General features: G+C 35.2%; 1 protein-coding gene across 1 annotated transcript in view; it reads left to right on the forward strand.

The window, feature by feature from the left end:
• Window positions 1-21,027, forward strand: part of Adamts6 (ADAM metallopeptidase with thrombospondin type 1 motif 6) — a 241,420-nt gene that overhangs the window by 97,494 nt on the left and 122,899 nt on the right. The window contains exons 11-12 of the mRNA XM_036207143.1: window positions 5,953-6,094; window positions 17,812-17,919. Of these exons, the coding sequence (XP_036063036.1) occupies window positions 5,953-6,094; window positions 17,812-17,919 (250 nt within the window). The remainder of the gene's footprint in view (window positions 1-5,952; window positions 6,095-17,811; window positions 17,920-21,027) is intronic.

The following is a 21,027-nucleotide window of genomic DNA, read 5'->3' on the forward strand; positions in this document are numbered from 1 at the left end:
CACTTAGAAGTAGTTCAGAGCAATTTCATATCATTTCTAAAAGATATGGGGGCTTTGTGAATCATCTTTTACCCTGTTTAAAGTCTGTCAAATTGCTTGAACTCTCAAGGAGCTGTAGCACAATTGCTTGCCATTTCAAATTATATACAGACTCCATTTCCTACAAAGGTGGAAGCTGATTAAATACACTGCATGGCATTATTATGACTGGGGGGAACTAAGAAGGAAGTTGAGCAGAGTGATACACAATGGACAAGATGGCCAAAGCACTCATATTTGCTATCTAGAAATTGCTCTTGAAGCTTAACTTCACTCCGTTAAATGGAAAACATCTTCTTAGATGGAGCCTCCCCTTACCCTTCTAAAAATTGTAGTGTCCAAGACATAACCTGTCAGAACAAGTTTCTCCTTCAGTCTATCTGACACACCTTGAGACTCTAAACATGAGTATCTTTGACAAGTTGTCTTTTTGTGTGGAGTGGGTATTGGGTCACCATTAACAGGACAAGGTCTGTGTATTTGAAGCCTCAGTTAGTTGTATCCAAACATTCATGTTGTACAGTGAGTGACATGAGGTTTGATTTTAGATCACTTTGCACTTACCTGATTATGTTCCTATGTTGCTATGTTTAGTTCAAACATTGTTAGTTTGATAAAAAATGATAAAGCTACTCATGAGAAGACAGTAGATAAGAATTTAACTCGATATAAATGATATTAACCTAGTTCACGCTTAATTCATATGTACCGGCATACCTTTGTGCAGAACCAGGCAGCATTAAGTTATGCTTCTGCTGTTGCTAAGGTTCTGCAGGTGTGTACAACTTAGGTGGATGTCCTTTCAGACTGGCCCACTCTATAGACTAAAGCTCCATTCTTTATAATCTGCTTTAGTAAGAATAAACTTTAATCTCAATTACTAATCCATCCTCATGTGTTCTGGAAACAAAGTCAGGAGGTCATATTTTATAAAGATCTATAAATTTTAGTAGGAGACTGAACTTTGTCTCATCTTCTTGTTTTCAAGGCTGACTTTGGGACTCTGTGAATAAGCACTCACTAAATTAGAAGTGGGGTACATAAAATGACTTTCCTATCACAATGCAAAGAGTTTTAAAAATATAAATATATTTTGATTTACTATGAATTTTTCATAATCAACAAAGACTGATATATATTTTACCTTGTCTTGGAAGGTTAAATAAAAGCATAGATTGTGAATTTAATGATTATTTATATTTATAACACCTTAAATAGGGTTGGGATTTTTGTTGGGAAATATAAACTGCTGGAAAACTAGTTATAGATTTTATTTTATACACCTAGTTTTATGTTGGACAAATATTAAAAAGCTATAGCCTCTTATAGATGAAGATTAATAGTTCTGTATATTTAGTTTATTAATGAGCAAAGTTTAAGTTTTCTGATTGAAAAAAATTTATGTGACCCTCACAACCATTTATGTTAATAACTACTGTTAATGAGAAAATTCTAGAAAATGTCTATAGATTTATCACTGCTTTTGTTATTTGATACTAGCATGGATTACACTAGGCTTGGCATAGTAAGACTTATTTCTTCTCAGTTAACTAAATTCTAGATTAATCTAGAACTTTCCTTAGCTTCTGTTTTGTTACAAGAATACTATAAAGTGTAAGACTATGTAAAATTTTCATTAAGAGGAATTAGAAATACCAGATATATTGGTGTATAAACATGTAAGTTATGTGACCCGATCTTAAATGGAGTACTTCAACTCCTTTTAAACAGGAGTCCAAAAATAAGCGGATGTGTAGTGAAGAAGAGTTATTGAGAAGAGAACAGAGAGCTGGGCATGGTAGCACTCTCCTGTAAGCCCAGCACTCAGAAAGCTGAGAGAAGACAATGTAGGCCACCTTGGTCTACATAGAAAGACCTGTTGCAAAATAAATAAATTATTGTCAATTCATCTGGAGGATATAGGAGATGAGTAGGAGATTAAGGACTATCATAAAGAAAAGTGAATAAAAGCAACATATGGTGATGTATGAAGAAACTACAATGAAACCCATTAATTTGTATGATAATTAAAAATAATGTTAAAAATTATTAATGTAGAGTTTGGGAGTTGGCTTAATGCAGTGTTTCTCAACCTAGGGGTAGCAACCCCTGTGAGGTTGAATGACCCTTTCCTTGGGGTCAATATAAGATATTCTACATATCAGATATTTTCATTATAATTAGTAACAGTAGCAAAATTACAGCTATGAAATAGGAATGAAAATAATTTTATGACTGGGAGTCACCACACCATGAGGAACTGTATTAAAGGATTGTAGTATTAGGAAGGCTGAGAACCACTGGCTTAGTGGATAAAGTGGTCTGTAAGCATGAGTCCCTACGTTTGGATCCCAGAACCCATGCCAAAGGCCAGGTACAGTGGAATATACCTGTAGGCCCAAAGTGTGTATATGGAAGGGTAGACTAGCTGAATCCCGGGGTTTGCTGGGCAGCCAGTCTAACTAAAACAGCTGGTCTAGGTTCAGAGACAGACTGTCTCACAGATAAGATGGAGATAAATGAGGAAGACATCCTGAAACTAACCTCTGGCACAACTGCAGGGGTGAATGCATCCTTACACACATTTTCACACATGCACATACCATGAGGGGCGGTTAGAGAGAGAAGTTACTAGTGTAAAATCAGAAATCAGACATTACCTCATGAACATTTGAAAATCAGAAGAGCAGTTACTCATAGGAAAAAATTTATTAGAATTGAGTGCTCAGAAATTCTTTGGTTAAACACACACTTGAGGGACAGAGAGGGGAGGAGGGAGGGGAAAGGAAGAGAGGCAGAGAGAGAGAGGGGGAGAAACTTTTCTGATAGAATCAAATCTGCATTCCACAGATCTGTGTTCTTTGCCTTCCGTCTCTATATCTGTACTATTTCAGAATGGTACTTGATAGCTTAGAAGCATGAAGATACCTTGAAGTACTGTTTTTCTTAGGATTCAATTAATAATAATTATACTCAGCTGGGTAGTGGTGGCGCACGCCTTTAATCCCAGCACTCAGGATTAAACCAGAGGCAGGCAGATCTCTGTAAATTCAAGGCCAGCCTGGTCTACAGAGAAAGTTCCAGGACAGTCAGGGCAGAGAAATTGTATCTCAAAAAACCAAATAATAATAGTAATGATGATGATGATGATGATGATGATGATGATGATGATGATGATACTCTATAGACGTTACTCAATTGAAAGTAACAGAAAAGACACCAGGAAAACAATAGACAAATTTTACTAATATACACAACATTTGCAATGCTTAACCCTAGTTAAGGGCTACAAACTGAGTTCCAGGAAAGGTGCAAAGCTACAAAGAAAAACCCTGTCTCAAAATACCAAAAAAAAAAAAAAAAAAAAAGTATTAAAAGATGCAAATGGTTCCCTTCCTCAAAAACATTCATCTCTGCTTTGCCGTTTTATGAGGTATGATTGTTAGGAGGACAGTGCTACCTCTACACATAGTGAGAACATGTGGGATGGAGAAACTTTACAATCAGCTGCACAGATAGATCCTTGCTGTACCTGAGGTCATTTGACTGATAAGCTTGCTGATATTTACAGATATAGCAACCACATTTCTAAAGACCTTTGTTGATATGGTGTTCCTAAACAAGGCTCATTTTAAAAATATACATATGGTTTTCTTTTTTATTTTATTTAACAGAGAGTTTTAATCTTCTGTAAAGTGTACTGGACAAGGAGAACTAAGTCTTGTCTAGCTACTTAATAATAAAAAGAAATAGATGCTTCCAGAGACCTAATATAAGAATACACTTTGAGACCAACTCTTTGAAGAGTTTTGGCCTTAGGTGCCAACCATGCCAGGCACTGTTGGCTCTGAAGGTCTTTTCAGTGCTTGTCTGATCTAATTTTTTTAAGAAGAGAATATGGTTAGAAGATCATTAAATCTCAATACAAGAACATTAAGTGAAATAATGAGTTTTGCTTCTTCCTAAATTAAGCCAATTTTACCATCAGGATAAGGTTACTTCCTCTGTGTATCTATCTTTAAATTCCCTTCTGAGGGTCACCTCTGAATTTTTTAGTTTAATTTTCTGTATTTCTGAAAGTCACTATATGTAATATTTATAATGAGTTCTGTACTGGTGCAAGTTAGTTAATTATGTCCCACACTTTTTTGTTGTACTGCTGATAATATTTATAACCTAAAAGGTCTTATATGTATATTCTTCAGTATATAATTTTATTTTTTCTTTTGATTTGTAGTAGTATTTACTTATTTTTATTATATGCTCAATTCCTTTCATAAATGTATGTATAGTTTTATTGTAAATATGGAACTTATAATTTGGAAAGAAAATTTAGAAGTTAATCCTCTAATTCAGTTATTCCAATAATATTCTATATTATCAAAATAGTCATTTTTTACTATTATACTTACAATAAAATATCACCCCTTTGTCATTAACTTTAATATATTTTTGATATTGCTAGTAGATTTTACTTGACTAAAGTTTTATACATCATAATATTAAAAGTGCTATTTTAAAAATTCATCTAACAATAAATGTGCTTGCTGAGGTCCATGACAGTATCTCAACTTGCAACAGGAAGGAAGCAAGTATTGGGAAGAACAAGCCTTGAGTCGTGTCAAAGCCCATCCATGTCAGTGTAGTATGACCACAGCATTTTCCTTAAAAATTAGCAAAGAAGAGCTTAAGGCAGAGAAGGCAAACTTGTATCCCTTTTGGTCTGGGCCAACTTAAGAATAGCACAGTTCAGGTTTTTAAAGATGCTAATTGCTGCTGTGTAGATAAACATTTTATGTAACAAGATGCCTTTTACATTTTAACAAATAAAAAACTTGTCAATTTAAACCAATAAAAAAAAAAAGAAAAAAAAACTTGTCAGTGAATTGAAACTCATCGTTTTGTAGGAGTCTTTCTTCCCTGTTTGTAAATGAAAATTCATGCTGTCCTAAATAACAGTTGAGGAACTTCAACTTGTCAAGTTATTTTCCTTTGGCAAAGTGGATGGAAAAGATTTGGGGAAAAAGCAGAGGTGCTGGCACAATGGACAGGAATGCTGGAAAGAATTTTTAAGTGTTGGCACAGGAATTCTTTAAAAATTCGAACTCACATGTGAAGTGAAAGTAAAAAAGCATCTGTCCTATTTTATGCACACTGGATAAATAAAAATGAACAGTTACATTCAGCAAAGTCTAGAGCTCTTTAAAGTAAGGTATTCTGTCTAGCTTTTGGCAACCTTTATGTTATTTGTTCCACTGAATTAAAATATTATGTTTTAGTGAAGGCATACTTTGTAAAGCAGAAATTATGTAGAAAGGAGAACATTCCCTTTTCCCAACTCTGATGACCTCAGATGAAATATGAAATCTTTGAGAGACTAAACATTTCTAGTGTACGTGAGAGACCTTTGGACCTTAGCGCCAGCTGCCCTTCCGCCCTCGGACTAGCGCCGTGCCTTATGGTAGCATCTTTTGTTCTGTCTCAGGTTATAAATTAAGTCTCTAAGATTGCAGCTGTAATTATTTTTGTTTAATTTCCCACAATTCATGTTTTTAATTCTACTACCAGATGTGGTTATATTTTCAATGAAAACAAACAAGAAACGTAGAGTAATATGAAATTCTGTTTTGATTCCTTCAGAACTAGTTTAAACCAGTATTTTAAAGGCCAGCAGGACATTTTCAGATTGTTGTCTGAGATGCTTCCATTGTGTTTTGGTGCTGGAGAAAAAGAATTTGGAGCTCTCCTTCAGGTGTCTGTAAAACTACTCTATTTTGCTATATGATTATTAGTACAATGTGTTGTTTTCATGCATCAAATTATTAAAACAAAGATCTCAACACATGGTTTCATAATTGTGACTGAAATAGTCTACAGAGTACCTAATTTCCTCTGATCCTTTATGTTGAACAGTTCAGGCCGTGGTACTTGCCTTGATAATGAGCCTCCCAAGCGTGACTTTCTTTATCCAGCTGTGGCCCCAGGTCAGGTGTATGATGCTGATGAGCAATGTCGTTTCCAGTATGGAGCAACATCCCGCCAATGCAAATACGGGGTAAGAGGTCTTAATCCTTATGTTCAGTCATTTATATATGTTCTCTTATGACACATGTTCAAGTGGTATCATGATGAACTTAGTTTGCCTTTCGAGCATTATTAATTTACATAATACCTTTAGATTGATTTTTTTGAGATTGTTTATATAATATCTATTTCTAAATATTTGAATAATAAATTAACATATTTCACAATTTTTTGTTAATGAAGCAAACAGAATTTTAGTAACTTCACATGCATTTATTTTTTGAATCTTCAGCTCATGATGCCAATTTTACTTTGTCTTTTAAAATATTTTCATTTAAAGAGACTCCTCTACTGCCTTTTCCTGGCACTCTTATAAGTGTGCTAAAGGGCCTTTTTCACTGGCCTCTTGCCTTTCCCTTAATTCAGTCTAGCTAGACCTGAGTCACCTATGGCTGCACCCACTGCCCACTTTCCAACACAACAACCAAGGAGGACCAAGGTGACACCAGCCCACGGGATGAGAAGAAGGAAAATAGCTGTGGGAAAACCTGTGAGCATCATGACTTCCTCTTCATGTGTGCCTAAAACAAGTCACAGGGCCATATTAGAAACAATTCAAAACCTTTTAATTTCACAGATAATTTGTTCTCTAATATAGAAATGTGTTGAATGAAAAAAACAGATTCTAAAATGTCAATATGTGTGTCAAAAAATACTTAGGTTTAAAAACCAAATCTAAAGGCTTGGTTATTATTGTGATATAGATAGTCTAAATTCTTAGAAAATGATAATGATACAAAGAATTAAGTGTTAACATAGTATTATTAGACTGCATACTCACTGTACTTTACCAGGTACTCCTCTTGGACATGGAGCAATGGGAGGCAAAACATTTCTCTTGGGTGACAAATATATTGTTATTCTTAGTAGACCTTGGCAGTACTTTCAAGATTGTGTGTGATTATCTGGGCATGTAGAAACATGTAAAACTTTGGTTTTTCCTGTTTCTTTGTAAAGTCTTAGTTCTGAAAGGATCTAGTTTCTTTTGTTCCTAAATTATCTTTTTTCCTAAAAGAAAGTCACTCAAGCATTAATCACAGTCACTACATGTACTCAGTGATCAAATGAGATAAAAAATGCTTTGCGTGATCACTCTCAGTGTTTCTCATTTTTCTGTTTGCTAGTAAGACAGTCTACATTGTACTTTTTATTTTGGAAATTGTGTTTGAACTCCATACATAAGCTTCTATGATAGATAATTTATATTATTATTAATTTATTATTATTACATTTATGGGATTTACAAATGTAATTTTTTCTTTGATGAACAAATTAATTTAAATATTGATTTGATTCTTCTTACTTAGTCTAGAAGGTTCACTTATTCTAGGTGGCAAGAAATGAGACAAGTTGTAATTACAAAACTGCATTTTCTGCCTTCTGAATCTTTCTATATAATGGTTATGCTGACTTCTGTATCAGAAATAAAATAAAATCAGAAAGCTTTGTGAAAACATTCACATTTGTAGAGATAATAACTTATATTTTTTCATGAACCTTTTCTACTTTATTTTTCAGTGAAATATTGGTTTCACTAGATACATATTCTATATGGAATTCTTATGCTCTTTACATGTCTAGTTAGGATTCTTGATCTCTGAGAGATTCTTTAAAATTTCTCCTAACTCTTGAACTTGAATGTTGGGTGCCAGATGTAAGACAAATTGCTAAATGGTCTTATTAATAAAAAACCTGGAACCAGATATTGGAGTGAAAACTGAGAGTTCAGAGGAATAGAACAAGTCACAGCCAACCTCACCTTACCAACTCCTCAGCCTCTAGAGAGAGTTACTTCCTGTATACCCACGCCTATATGCCTTTCTGTCCCTGCCCTCTTACTTCCTCTCTCTGCCAGGCTACATCACTTCTTCTTCCACCCAGCTCTATCACTTCCTGTCTGTCTGTACAGACCTCCAGACCTCTATGGTTAACTAGTGCTAGGATTAAAATTTTGTGCCACCACACCTGGGTCTGTTCCTAGTGTGGCCTTGAACTCACAGATGAATCTCTGTGATGAATCTGGATGAATCTCTGCCTCCCGAATGCTAGGATTAAGGGTGAGTGCCACTACTGCCTCATCCCTATGTTTAGTATAGTGGCTGGCTTTTTCCTCTGATGCTCAGATAAGCTTTATTGGGGTGCACAAATAAAATGTCACCATAGGTTCATACAATTATCATACCCAATTTACATTGGTTTTTATCTTATGTTTTCCTAACATTTATGACATTTCTAAATACTACTTTGGAAATCAATTGACTCTTTGAAGACTTGAGTCCAGTCAGGTTAGCATGTTGTGCTTCAGGAGGTATCTGAAGGGAAAGATGACCTGACTGTAAGGTACTAAGGTGGGCATTAAATACACTGATGTGAGACTAAGAAACAGTCGTCTTGAAATGATTCCTATTTTGAAAACTAGTTTCTAATGACTTCTGGAAAGATTTTAAACAGTTATAGAATGAACCATAACTGCTACAGTGATACCTTTTTCCATCCCTTTCACTTTGGCCATTTTGTAGTGATTGAGAGTTTATCAGTACTCCACAATTTCTTAGTGACTTCTCAGTGTATGTGTTCAGTTATATACTTGTTAATCACACTTGGGTATTTTATTTGGAGCAGTTTTCCACAGTTATCATTACTGATTATCTAATTTTGTTTTCAGATTATCTATAAATTCTAGCAGGATAGAAAAGAAAATGTAATGGTTATAAATAATAAATACAAAGAACAGAATAGCAGTGTAATATATAGATTAATATATTTGCAAATCTGGTAACCTATAAATGATATTCAGTGATACATAATTGTTATATAGTACCTTATTCTGAGATACTTCAGACTGTATTGATAAAATTTATAATGACTTTATAATAGTTTATAGATGGGGAAACTAAAATTACAGTGATTTATACACTCCTCGATTAAAAACGTGTAAAGATTTGAGTCTGTCAAATTTGTTGCTTCTAAGTATAGTAATTGTGCTAATAAAATAAAGACTGTAGATTTGTTTGTTATAGAGAACACTAGTCTAGTCTTCATCAGGTAATGTCTCATTCCTGATTAGTAAACTTCTCAAAACTCTCCATCTTAGCCCTATCTTTAGGGAGAGCCCTATCTTTTAATCTCTAAAATCACTGTTTGGGGACATACATTCTCTGATGTCTGAAATCCTAAACTGTGGCATCTTGGAATCATGGAATTTCTTACCATCACCACCACCACCACCACCACCTCCACCTCCACCTCATGTAGCTCAGGCTGACCTTAAACTTGCTATGTAGTTGGAGATGACTTTGAACTCCTGAACCTTCTCCTTGCTCCTCTCAATTGCTGGGATTCTAGGCATGTGATATCATACTCAGTTTATGTGGTGTTGGGGATCAAACTCAGACCGCTGTGTAGGTCAAACAGGTGCTTTGCCAACTAAGCTACAGTCTCAGTCTTATTTTCTGTTATTGAAAAAAAAAAAAAGTTAGGGACCAGATAAATGATTGATTTGATGAGTAATGGCATTTGACTACTAAGCCTGAGGACCTGGGTTTGATCTTGGAACCTGCATGGTGGAAGGAGAGAATTAACTCCTGCAAGTTGTCCTCTGATCTCCACACCTGTATGCGAAAGTCTGTGTGTGTGTGTGTGTGTGTGTGTGTGTGTGTGTGCTTCTCTAAGATAACCTGCAGTGTAAAGCTAGATCTTTAGTATATTACCTTCAACTCTGAGTCTAAGGATGATTTATTGGTACGTCTTAGAAAAAGTTCATTGCAAATAAAACAACAAAACTGTTGTCTCTAGAAATTTTATTTATTTATTTATTTATCTATTTATCTACCTATCTACCTATTTATTTATTTATTACTTATTCCCAGCATCAGGCCCATAAAGCTCTGTAGAACCTATTATGTCACTTCTCTTACACTTCTCACTTGTCTTTCGTTTTCAATATTTTTATTAGAAAATAATCATAAAAATTAAACTAGATGATGGCATATTGCAATAATAATAAGTTTAAACGTAAAAGGAATTCACTTATAGGCTTATATGGTATATGTGGGGGATCTTTATGGCTGTATTCCAAAAAGCATAGGTTAGGGCGTTTGTCATATTTTGTTCCTTATTTCTTGATTCTGTCACTTTAAATCATATCCAAACCACAGTTTTCAGATAACACTTAAGAATTTAATATAGGTTCATGATGCCTAATATATAATGAACTATTAACTTTGAAGGGATGAGTGTTCACCTGCAGATAGATTTAAGTCACACAAATTTTATAGACACCATAGCTTTGGGCAATGTGTGGATACTTTTGTCTTGTATGTGAATGTTGTCATTGTACATATAGGATGGAGCTACTGTGTAAATCTTCAGTAGTATGTTGTAAATCCTAGGCTTTTAATATAGAACTAAAGGATGTTCTATCAGTCGACAAGGTATCCTCATCCATAAATGAAAACACATTACCTAGCACATGGTTTCACAAGAGACCGTAATATTTTTGGAATATAGTATTTCTAACAAAATATTTTAAATTTAAAAAGTCTGTTCACCATTCACTATTACCTATAATGTCAAGCTGACCATCATTAAATTTTATTCAATCATAGAAAACTTTTCAGTGAACAACAGCCTAATTGTTCTTGTAAACTTCAGGTAGCAAGAGCAGATACGAGATTGCATATACATTTCATGTGCTGGGCACATAGTAGACATTCAAGAAGTGTTTCCATTTCTTCTGTGAATATCTGTCATTTGTGGTTCTGTTCCTGAACAGCAGCTACACTAAGAGGAGAAGATGAACCTTCTGTGGTTTGAGAGCATGGGAAAATTTTGAGAGTCACATATTGACTCAGTTTCCCTTTTCTCTAACTCAAGTGCAGTTTCTCTTGAGACAGGATTTCTGTTTGGTCATTCTGTATATAAAAATGTCCCCCCAGTAATTCTCAGTCACATCATGTTAGTAAATTCCATAATTGTTTTGCTTAGTTGAATGCTTGATAGTTAAATGATGCCTTCCTTGATAACCTTACCTAAACTTACGCATGTTTATACATTCACATGCATAAGTCCTAGAATTTTTTCCTTGCTTATTTCTCATTAGCATTTATTACTTTCTATAATATAATATTTATTTTCATTCTGTTTACTGCTATGTACCCTACTAGAATCTGTATGAGTTGCATTCAGAACAGTTCCTAGCTCAGTGCAGTTCCCTGTAACAATGTTCTGCCAGCTATTAAACTTAGGTTTAATAAGGAAGCAGCTGTTTACCCTCACCAAAATCATGCCATATCGCACTGGGAGCTTATCTTGTCTGGCCAGTTACTATTGTTAGCATACTGGGTCCTTAGTGGGGTTCATGACTTTCAGTGATTGTGGATGACTTTTCTACCCTCCCTCCATAACTTGTGCAGTGTCTTCCAGCACTGTGAAAGCTAATCAGCAGGGAAGCATCCAGCTCAGTTACAGCTTGATTTCTCTGTGTCCAAAGTGTTTGTTGTCTTCAACAACAGAGTCTTACTCTATATAGACTATAGTTTTAAATGCCTTCAGACCTTATTCCTTTTGCTTATTATTTTATCACTACAAATTGTGATTCAAATCATTATTGCTTTGTCATTAAGACTACTCATATAGACCGGGTGGTAGTGGCACACACCTTTAATCCCAGCACTTGGAGGTCAGAGGCAGGCAGATCTCTGAGAGTTTGAGGCCAGCCTGGTCTTCAGATTGAGTTCTGGACAGCCAGGCTATGTAGAGAAACCCTGCCTTAAAAAACCAAAACCAAACCAAACAAACAAAAAGTATCATTCATATAATTGCAAGTGAACTTTGTTAGTGTTTTTAAATATTGTTGGTTCTCTGAACAATGTTTAAAAAATAGATGTAGAGAAATCAGAAGATAGTGTTGAAATAATGAGATAATGAAAAGTATATTGAGAAATACATATGAGAAAAGTTTACATAAAATGAGTTTTAGTAGATTGGGGTTTTTGTTTGTTCATATTGTGCTTTACTTTGAAAGCTAAATGCTGTTTTTATTCTCTACAAAAACATTTCCAATCCTCACAGTTATCTTTGATTTCTAAAGCAGGTCTATGGATTAATTTTCCAATTTTCAGGTATTAAATATATAATGGTTGTATTGAGAAAAATAGAATTCTCTTAAATATCATAAGGTAGCATAAATATTCTTCAGTGTAGTTTAACACAGACTTATAGAGTAAAGGACACTGAAATATTTTAGTCCCTCAGTAGTCTCTGGAATCCAAACATATATAATTACTCAACATATAATTGTTTAAAGGTTGCTTTGATTTTTACTTTACCCCAATTCCAAGCCAAATCCTAGTTCCAGAGTCAAATGTAGGCTTAAAGGTTAGTGATTTTTTACACTAACTGGCCACTTTCAAGGTTCCCTTTCATTTTTTGTAACCATTTTTGATATCTTTTTTAAAGCCTTCAAATTGTTGATTATTTAACCAAAATTTCTAGATCCTGTTTTATTATTATTGTTCCCTTTCTAGGATCTCGTTCAGTTAATCGCCTACTTAATGGGCTTGAGCTCTTTAAGGACTAAGTGTGGACATGCTATCCTGTTTGGTTTGGATCCCTAGACCCAAGCCAGGCCACAGGGTTAGCAGATGTAGGTTTTCTATTTCTCTTTGCTGATGCTCCTTACTGACCACTTCAAGGCTTTACTCTCCTCATTGACAGTCATTACGGCAACTGACAGGACAATGAGGACCTTGAGACTGTTGTACAGTTACTACCAAGGACCCAGTACAGCACAAAGGTTAACATTTCCCTCAAACTGGAAAATCATTCGGTACCTCTGATTATGATTTCAAGATGGCAGGCAGGCTTTCTCATAATTAGAGAAAAAATATGAAACATAGAAAGACCTATAAAGGAAAGGGTTTCCTTTATTGGTCATAGTAAATGGCTTGGTAGTTTCATTTAAAAAACCCAAATTCTATTGAAGTCATGAGAACAGGTGAAGAAACATTGAAAAGATACACCTTTTATATTGATTTTTAAAGATAAGTTTATTGAGTTCACTGCAAGAAGGCTGTGGGATGGGCAGTAACTAGATTACTACCCACCTTATATTAATTTTTAAAAAACAGGTTGATACCTCTCTGAGAAGTGGATAAGGGCATGGGATGGGAGTGAGTGAGGGGGGCAGGAGAAGGGGAAGGAAGGAGAACTTGGTTTGGTATGTAAAAGGAAAAGAAAATTTTAAAATTTTAAATATATATATATATATATATATATATATATATATACAGATTGATAAATGGGTTCAAGTCTCAGTTTTTATTAAAGTGGTCTCCGGTGCATGCAAACGCACTTACAGACCCTAGATCTCTAAGAAGGAAATCCAATGAGCTGTATGATTTAGACTGCAAAGGACTAGCTGACTGGGATGCTGGGGAAATGCCAGCAGGGATTTAATTGAACAAATGTTTTTGTAGGTCAAAAATAACTTCCTTAAGAAATTTGGACCCTAACTTGTACCTCACAAGAGAACAAAACAAAACTTTTTTTAATCAACTACTTCAACTACCTGATACCAAGCAAATAAATCAACTTGAAAGCCGAGTCAGTGAAAGCCTTAGAATATGTGACAGAAACAATTGCGTTTGACTTTACTTCCATAACTCAAAAGCTATAGCATGATGAGAGATAAAAATAAACTCACTTAAGATAGACTGAATATGGGTAATAAACAACATAAGCAGATAATCCAACATGAAGCCAACAATCTCTGTCTCAAGAGACAAAAAGATAGGAAAACTGACAGGAGGGTAAGAGACACGAGGTTAAAAAGAGAAGATACAAATTGTGCTGGCCAGGCAAAGGGAGAGGGTAAGGTAGAGGTCTGTTAAAGGAACCAGAATCAAAGAGAAGTACACATTCTCAGAGCATGAATCTGAAAACCAAACAACAGATACAGCAGAAAAATTGCTCTGAAGTAAGATCTTCAAACTCTTGAAAGCAGTTAAAATGACTTTCACAATAGAGCATTGTCCTAAAACGTGATCATAATGTTTTCAAATGCTCAGGTAAAATTAATGTCAGCTTAGGACTGTATATTCAATTAAAATATTTAAAATGAGGAGAAATAAAATATATGCTCAGAAAAATAAGGAGAAGAATTCTTTGGTTAGATAATTACTAAAGGATCTATGTTAAAAAAGAAATTGGATTCAGGGCACTGGCAATCACATACAACTATCTAAATAAATATTATGGACAGTGGGTGTTGGACTAACTTTTAGATTTCTGTAGACAAAATTTTCTCTCCAAAAATTAACAGAATAAGGTAGGGTTGCCAACTTTCAATTTTTCTAAAAGGAACAGTTTGTAAATCATGCTTTAAGCACACAGATTCTGCCCCTGACTTATAGTCTCCAGTTAACAACAGCTAAGTAAAAATAGTAAAACTGAAGAAATGATGATTGTCTATTAAAATGAAAAATAAAAAATGTATCAGAGCTGAAGAGATAGTTCAGTGGTTAAGGGAACTGACTGTCTTCCAGATGACCTGGGTTTTATCCCCAGCACCTACACAGAGACTCACAACTATCTGTAACTCTAGTTTCTAGAGATCTGGCGCCCTTTTCTGGCCTCTGTGGTCCCCAGGTATGCAAGTAGGAAAGAGAGCATAATGAAAAAAATACTACATTGGTATTTTTCTTCTAGTTTTATCAGAGAAATTAAAAGCATTAGTTTCCCTGGTTCCTATGATTCTATGTGATAATATTTCTGCATTATGCTAACATGTCTGGTGGGTGGTAGAGTCTCAGTAAATATTTGCAAATGGAAAATGAATATTGCTTTTACTATTTCAATCTTTCTTCCTGATTGTAGTTGACCCCATGAAACTAAAGATTCCATCTCAAATTTTCACTCTCATGTACTGTCATTTAACAGAAATGTCTTTTAGAGGAGTTGTTGATGATTTCTTTCTTCTTCCTTACACTTGAGGACCAGCAGAGCACCAGATTTCCCTGAATCTCCCCAAAGTGAAATCTAAGATACTAAAGGAAATCCTAGCACAGAGGCAATGGTTTATTCGTCTAGAGAAGTCATGAAACTAATTGTAATAAACTTGAACTTCTATCAGGAATGATGAACACATGCAAGAAAATTGTTGCTCCTGAGCTAAGCTGGGGGAAAAAGAAAACATTATTCCCTTCCACTAACTGTACCTATCACCTTACATATTTCATTTAGAAAAGGAATTTAGCAAGTATGATCTGTGTTATATAGAACTTTCTCAAGAGATAAAAACCTTTCAGCCTGCAGTTAACTTAATTATAGCTTGAAACCTTCATGAAAGTGTTTATTCAGCAATTAATATTCATGTGCAAAGGAAACTGTCCAACTAAATATGTTGCCCATATTCTAGAACTTCTTCCTTGGTGTGAAAAGAACTTTTCTTGTATTTTGTCTTTCTCTTCTTAAATTCAATATCAAAATTCTTTCTTACTTCAGATGAAATGCCAACTGTGAATTCTGCTGGAAAAGCTTTCTGTGATCTCTGTGACTACTTTGACAGTTCAAGTGTGTTTTCCAGGGTGGGTCGGCAGACCCTTGCTGCATGCAGCAATGTGTGATAAATTAATCCCTAGCAAAATGCCAATCTTTAGGAAGCCAATAAGGTAACACACTCCTGCTACATGCAGAAATCTGTCTTTCAAACATCAAAGGAAGGTGTATTGTCAATCTAGCCATCACATTTTTAAAAAGGACCTAAATCACTTGTCATTTTGGGTAGAGGTGTTCAAGGGTGCTTTTAGAAAATAATGTTTCTATAACACAACTAAATTGTGTGTGTTTTTAATGGACGCTCCGAGTATTGTCTTCAAGAATAGAATCCTCATCATATACTTTTGTAAAATATATTTTAGGCTTCTTTTTGCCTTTGTCTAAAGTAAGATTTAGACCCAACAAAAAGAAAAAGTGTTCAGAATCTTGTCCAGAGATAATCTATGCATTATTTTTTCCACATTTAAAATATATTGTTCTATTAAATGTGTCTCTGTGAACTCATTGTTGCTTGAATTTGGATAGGCTTTTACACATAGTTCACTATTTTAAAACCTTTAAATAGTAGCAGTCTTGCTGCTTCTAAAATGTTAAACTAAAAGAATGTACTGAAAATACATTGCAAGAACAAGTCAGTATTATTTTTATTGAGTTCCATCATAAAAAGAGCATTTTAGGTGGATACTATGATTCGTAGAAGGCTCTTCTAATGTTTTCTTTTTTAACTCACTATTCTCTAAATACAGTTTTAAAAATTGAAGTATATTTAATTTTTTTAATTTAATTTTTATTTTGTGTGTATAAGTGTTTCACCTGCATGTATGTCTGTGCATCACGTGCATGCCTGGTACCTATGAAGGCCAGAGGGCATTGGATTTCTTAGAACTGGAGTTACAGATGGTTCTGAGCTGCCATGTGTGTGCTGGGAACTGACCTCAGGTCTTCTGCAAGAGCAGCTTGTGCTGTTAACAGCTGAGCCATTTCTTCAGGCCCCAATTTTAAGTATTTTAAAGCCCAAAACACATTGTAAGTCACCTCCTGCCTGATAGAGAACACCCCTAATAGGAACCTAAAGGGAGCCTCAGCTCTGAGTATTGTCTTCAATAGTAGAATCAAGTACTGTAGTATCATGTGAGCATTTCCACTTACAGAATCATTAGTTCCCATATTTTACCACTTTCCTTCTCAATTATGTCTATGTCACATGATTTCTTTTGTGTCTGGAGAGTTAAAACTTCACTTGAGACATAAAAGTGACAAGATTAAGTGCTATATATTTATTATTTCTGCATTTTATTGCATATTATAACAAATATATTTAGATTCATAGTTGTAGTTTAAATTAATGGTGGTGATAGTAATTGATGACCATATGTAAAAAATTAGAATTTTGAGTATTTTCTTCTGAAGTTACTTTTTTTTTGGATAATGATAACACAGATGTAATATTTAGACATAGCTAGATGACAATCTGATAACCTAGTATTTTATGTTGTTGGTATTGGAAAAGTCTTATAATTCTGTTCTGAGTCAGAAAATACTAAGGAAGGAGTTGAAAATGTCATAAATAGGAGTATTTTATGAAAGTTTACCATCATTGTGCTAAATTATTTGATAACTAAAATTGTATTTTTAGGTAATTCTTTGACATACAAAATTTAGAAATTACTCTAAAATGTACCTCCTATCTCTTTAAATTTATATCTTAAATTCCTGTCTACTTGACAGTGTTTGCTCCTCCCCTTTATGCTACCGGTTTTTAAAACTTAGATGCTCTGTTGGCAATTGTTAAGTTTGTGTTAGTAGTTATTCTCAAGCATTGAGAAACCAGATTTCTTCTGTATGTATTTTTTTTATTATTTTTCCATATTCATGAAATACCTGTACATTGTTATGAAAAGATCCCCAGCAGTATTAAATAATCAAACACACTTTATCTACTAAAACATGTATTAGACCAAACTTTAAGTGAATAACCTACCTTCTGAAAGACCTGCACTCTAAACCCTCTTTCAATGGTAGCTTCAACAGCAGCAGGTGATTCTGTGTGACTGGGATGTGCTCTGGTCAAGAGACGCACGTGGCTTTAACCTCTGTTCCTCATCAACCTGCTTCTGCCTTCTTTCCTAGGAAGTGTGTAGAGAGCTCTGGTGCCTTAGCAAGAGCAACCGCTGTGTCACCAACAGTATTCCAGCCGCTGAGGGGACACTATGTCAGACTGGGAACATTGAAAAGGGGGTAAGCACCAATGATTTGTTACCTGTTTGACATATAAACTGATCAGTTTCTGGTGCTGATGTTCATATCCTGGAAATCTATAGTAATTTAAGATGTACTTTGAATAGTATGTTTTTAACCAAGTGGTAATTGTCTACAAATGTGCCTTACTTGTGAAATTAAAAGAAGCTAACATCTTTGTGTCAGTTTCACATAAAAGAATAATAATAAAATAAAATGAAGCAATTTATTGAACAAAAATTATGGCTTGATATCTTAGTTTTCATTAGTCTAATTAAAAAAAAATCTCTAAGAATTGTTCATGCAGGATTGGCATATGGCTGAAATGTTAGAGCATTTCCTAAAATGTAGAAGGTCTGGGCTCAATCTTTAGCGCAATAGGAAAAAAAAGAATTATTCAAGCAGATATAAAAAATTATTTATATTCTGCTACTAAAATTCTCTGGAATTGTTATATACGTAAATTCTAGAATTCTATGGACTGAATTTATAACTAATACTTGTCATCTCTTCTCTGCTTTGCCTTCTTCCATGTGAGTTGGGCTACTTTCAACAAAGATCACACTGAATTTCAGCTTGCAGTGGGATATTTAAATAAAAAGAATGAAAGTTTTTGGGCAGCTGTCACAGTTTATTAATTCTTGCTGACGGCTTCATTCAGGACCCATGACCTAGTGCCATGTTGATGGCTTTTCCATGCTGGGTTTGGAAATGTTGGTAAATTATGCTAAATATAAGTATTGGTAAGGCCATTTTAAAAGGATTAGGGATTTTTTTTTTCAAAATTTATAAGTAGCCAATAAAAATACAGAGACCTTCATACACTACAAAAATTCTTTCTTTCTCTTTTTTTTTTCACTGAAGTAATAGAAAATATTAGGAACTACATTCTTGAAACAACAGTCTAGGTTTATTTTGGACCTGCCAGTCCTTGTCAAGGACAAGTAGCAATTTACATCCATCTGCAAAGAAATGTACAAGTGAAGGAAGGAAGCCGCAATGGGAATCTGTAGCTTTATTAGCCATTCACTGGTGGACTGTTCTTTTCACGGTCTGGCCTGAATCACTGTTTCCCTTCTCCTAGAGTAGCACTGTCAATAGACCTGATGGGTTTTTATTTTACTTTATTTTTTCTAAGCAGAGAAACATTTCTCTATAAATGTTCATGAACTAGAGATAGAACTCAGTGATACAAGATTTGTCTAGCCTTCACAAGGTCTTGGCTTTGACCCCAGCACTACAAAAAAGGATAGGGAGTAAACAACTCAGAGCCTTCCTACAAGCATTCTAGGAGCTGGAGTATCACTACAAAGATTAGTAATTATGCTATGAGTGGTAGCTATTTGAAAATACATGGCTCAACTTTAATCACTTATGTGGCAAACACAATTGTGATGGTTTGAATAAGTATGCCCTCCCCCCATAGACTCATTTGTTTGATGCTTGGCTCCCATAGGGAACACTATTAGGAGGTGTGGTCTTGTTGGAGGAAGTGTGTCACTGTGGAGGCGGGCTCTGAGGTCTTACATACTCAAACTATGCCCAGTGTGGTACACAGTCTCTTTTGGCTACCTGAGGATCAAAATGTAGAATTCTCACCTTTTTCTCCAGCACCATGTCTGCCTGAATGCCACCATATCCTGCTGTGATGATAATGGACTAAAACTCTGAACTGTAAACTGCCCAGTTAAATGTTTTCCTTATTAAAAGTTGCTGTAGTCATGGTGTCTCTTCAAAGCAATAGAAACCCAAACTACAACAAAAGTTGGTACCAGGGACTGGGGTATTGCTGTGGTAGGTCTGAACATGCCTTTTTTTGGAGGACTGTCGATTTTGGAACTTGGGATCAGAAAAGCAGTTGAACACTTTAAATGGGGATTAATGGACCAACCTAGTAGGAACATGGAGGACAGTGATGCTGAGGATGATTTGAACTGGGTGAGTCTGGCTCAAGAGGTTTCAGAGGAGAATTTTAGTATGTAGCTGAGAGACTGTTCTTATGATACTTTGGCAAAGAATATGGCTGCTTTTTGCCATTGTCTGAAAAGTTTGCCTGAGGCTAAAGTGAAGAGTTTTGGATTAATTCCACTGGCAGAGGAAGTCTTAAAACAGCCTAGTATTGACTTTTGTGTGGTGACTGGTGTTCACTCTTACTAAGATCTATAATGAAAAGGAGCAAACTGAGCAAGAAAAAAATACAAAATGTATAATTTAAGGATACAGAAGGCACCAGGAGGTGGAATGGTGTTAAGTCCTTTGTTCACAGAGATAAACATGTTAAGAAATGGAATAAAGGGAGTGGTGACCTTGGGGTAAGATCCCACCCAGCTAAGTTTCCAACTTGCAAAAATGAATTAAAGGAAAGTTTAGAGCCCTGTGTGGTGGTGGTGGTGGTGGTTTACACCTTTAATCTCAGCACTCAGAAGCCAGAGGCTGGAAGATCTTTGAGTTTGAGGCCAGGCTGTCTACAGAGAAAGTTCCAGAGCCATCAAGCTTAGGCAGTGAAAGACAGAAAATGGTGAATAGTTGAATGAGAAAGCCATGTTCCAACCCCAGCAAGCACCAGATCTTGGCAGCTTCAGCCATATGACTCTGGTTTTAGTCAAGGATCCAAGAAAGAGGTTATGGAATCTCCCTCCATTACTAAAGAAATCCATTGAGGCCAGGCATATGGCAGGGATGTCCCTGCATGGAGGCCCCAAAAGGCCATTGTGTGATGTTGTGAAACCCCAAAATTTTGGAAATTCTAGAATTGTGGGATACCTGCTGAAGAAAGCTGCTAACAGGGAACCAGCCTAAGAGAAAGTAGTGTGTTGCAGTCAACAAAGCTGAAAGGAGCTGGAGATATGAAGAGTGATTTGACATCAGACATGGAGATGCAGAGTTTGAAGTTTGCCTAACTGGTTTCAGACTTGCTTTGGTCTAGTATTTCTTTACTATTCCTTTCCTCCACTTTGGAACAGTAATGCATATCCTATGCCATTATATGTTGGAAGCATGTAACCTGTTTTCTGATTTTGATTTTATATAGTATTAGAATTTAGAGATTGCATGAACTCAGAAAAGACTTTGAAATTTGGACTTTTATTCATTGTGGAGACTTTGACA

Source organism: Onychomys torridus, chromosome 15 (assembly GCF_903995425.1).
Source record: "Onychomys torridus chromosome 15, mOncTor1.1, whole genome shotgun sequence".
Lineage (NCBI taxonomy): Eukaryota > Metazoa > Chordata > Mammalia > Rodentia > Cricetidae > Onychomys > Onychomys torridus.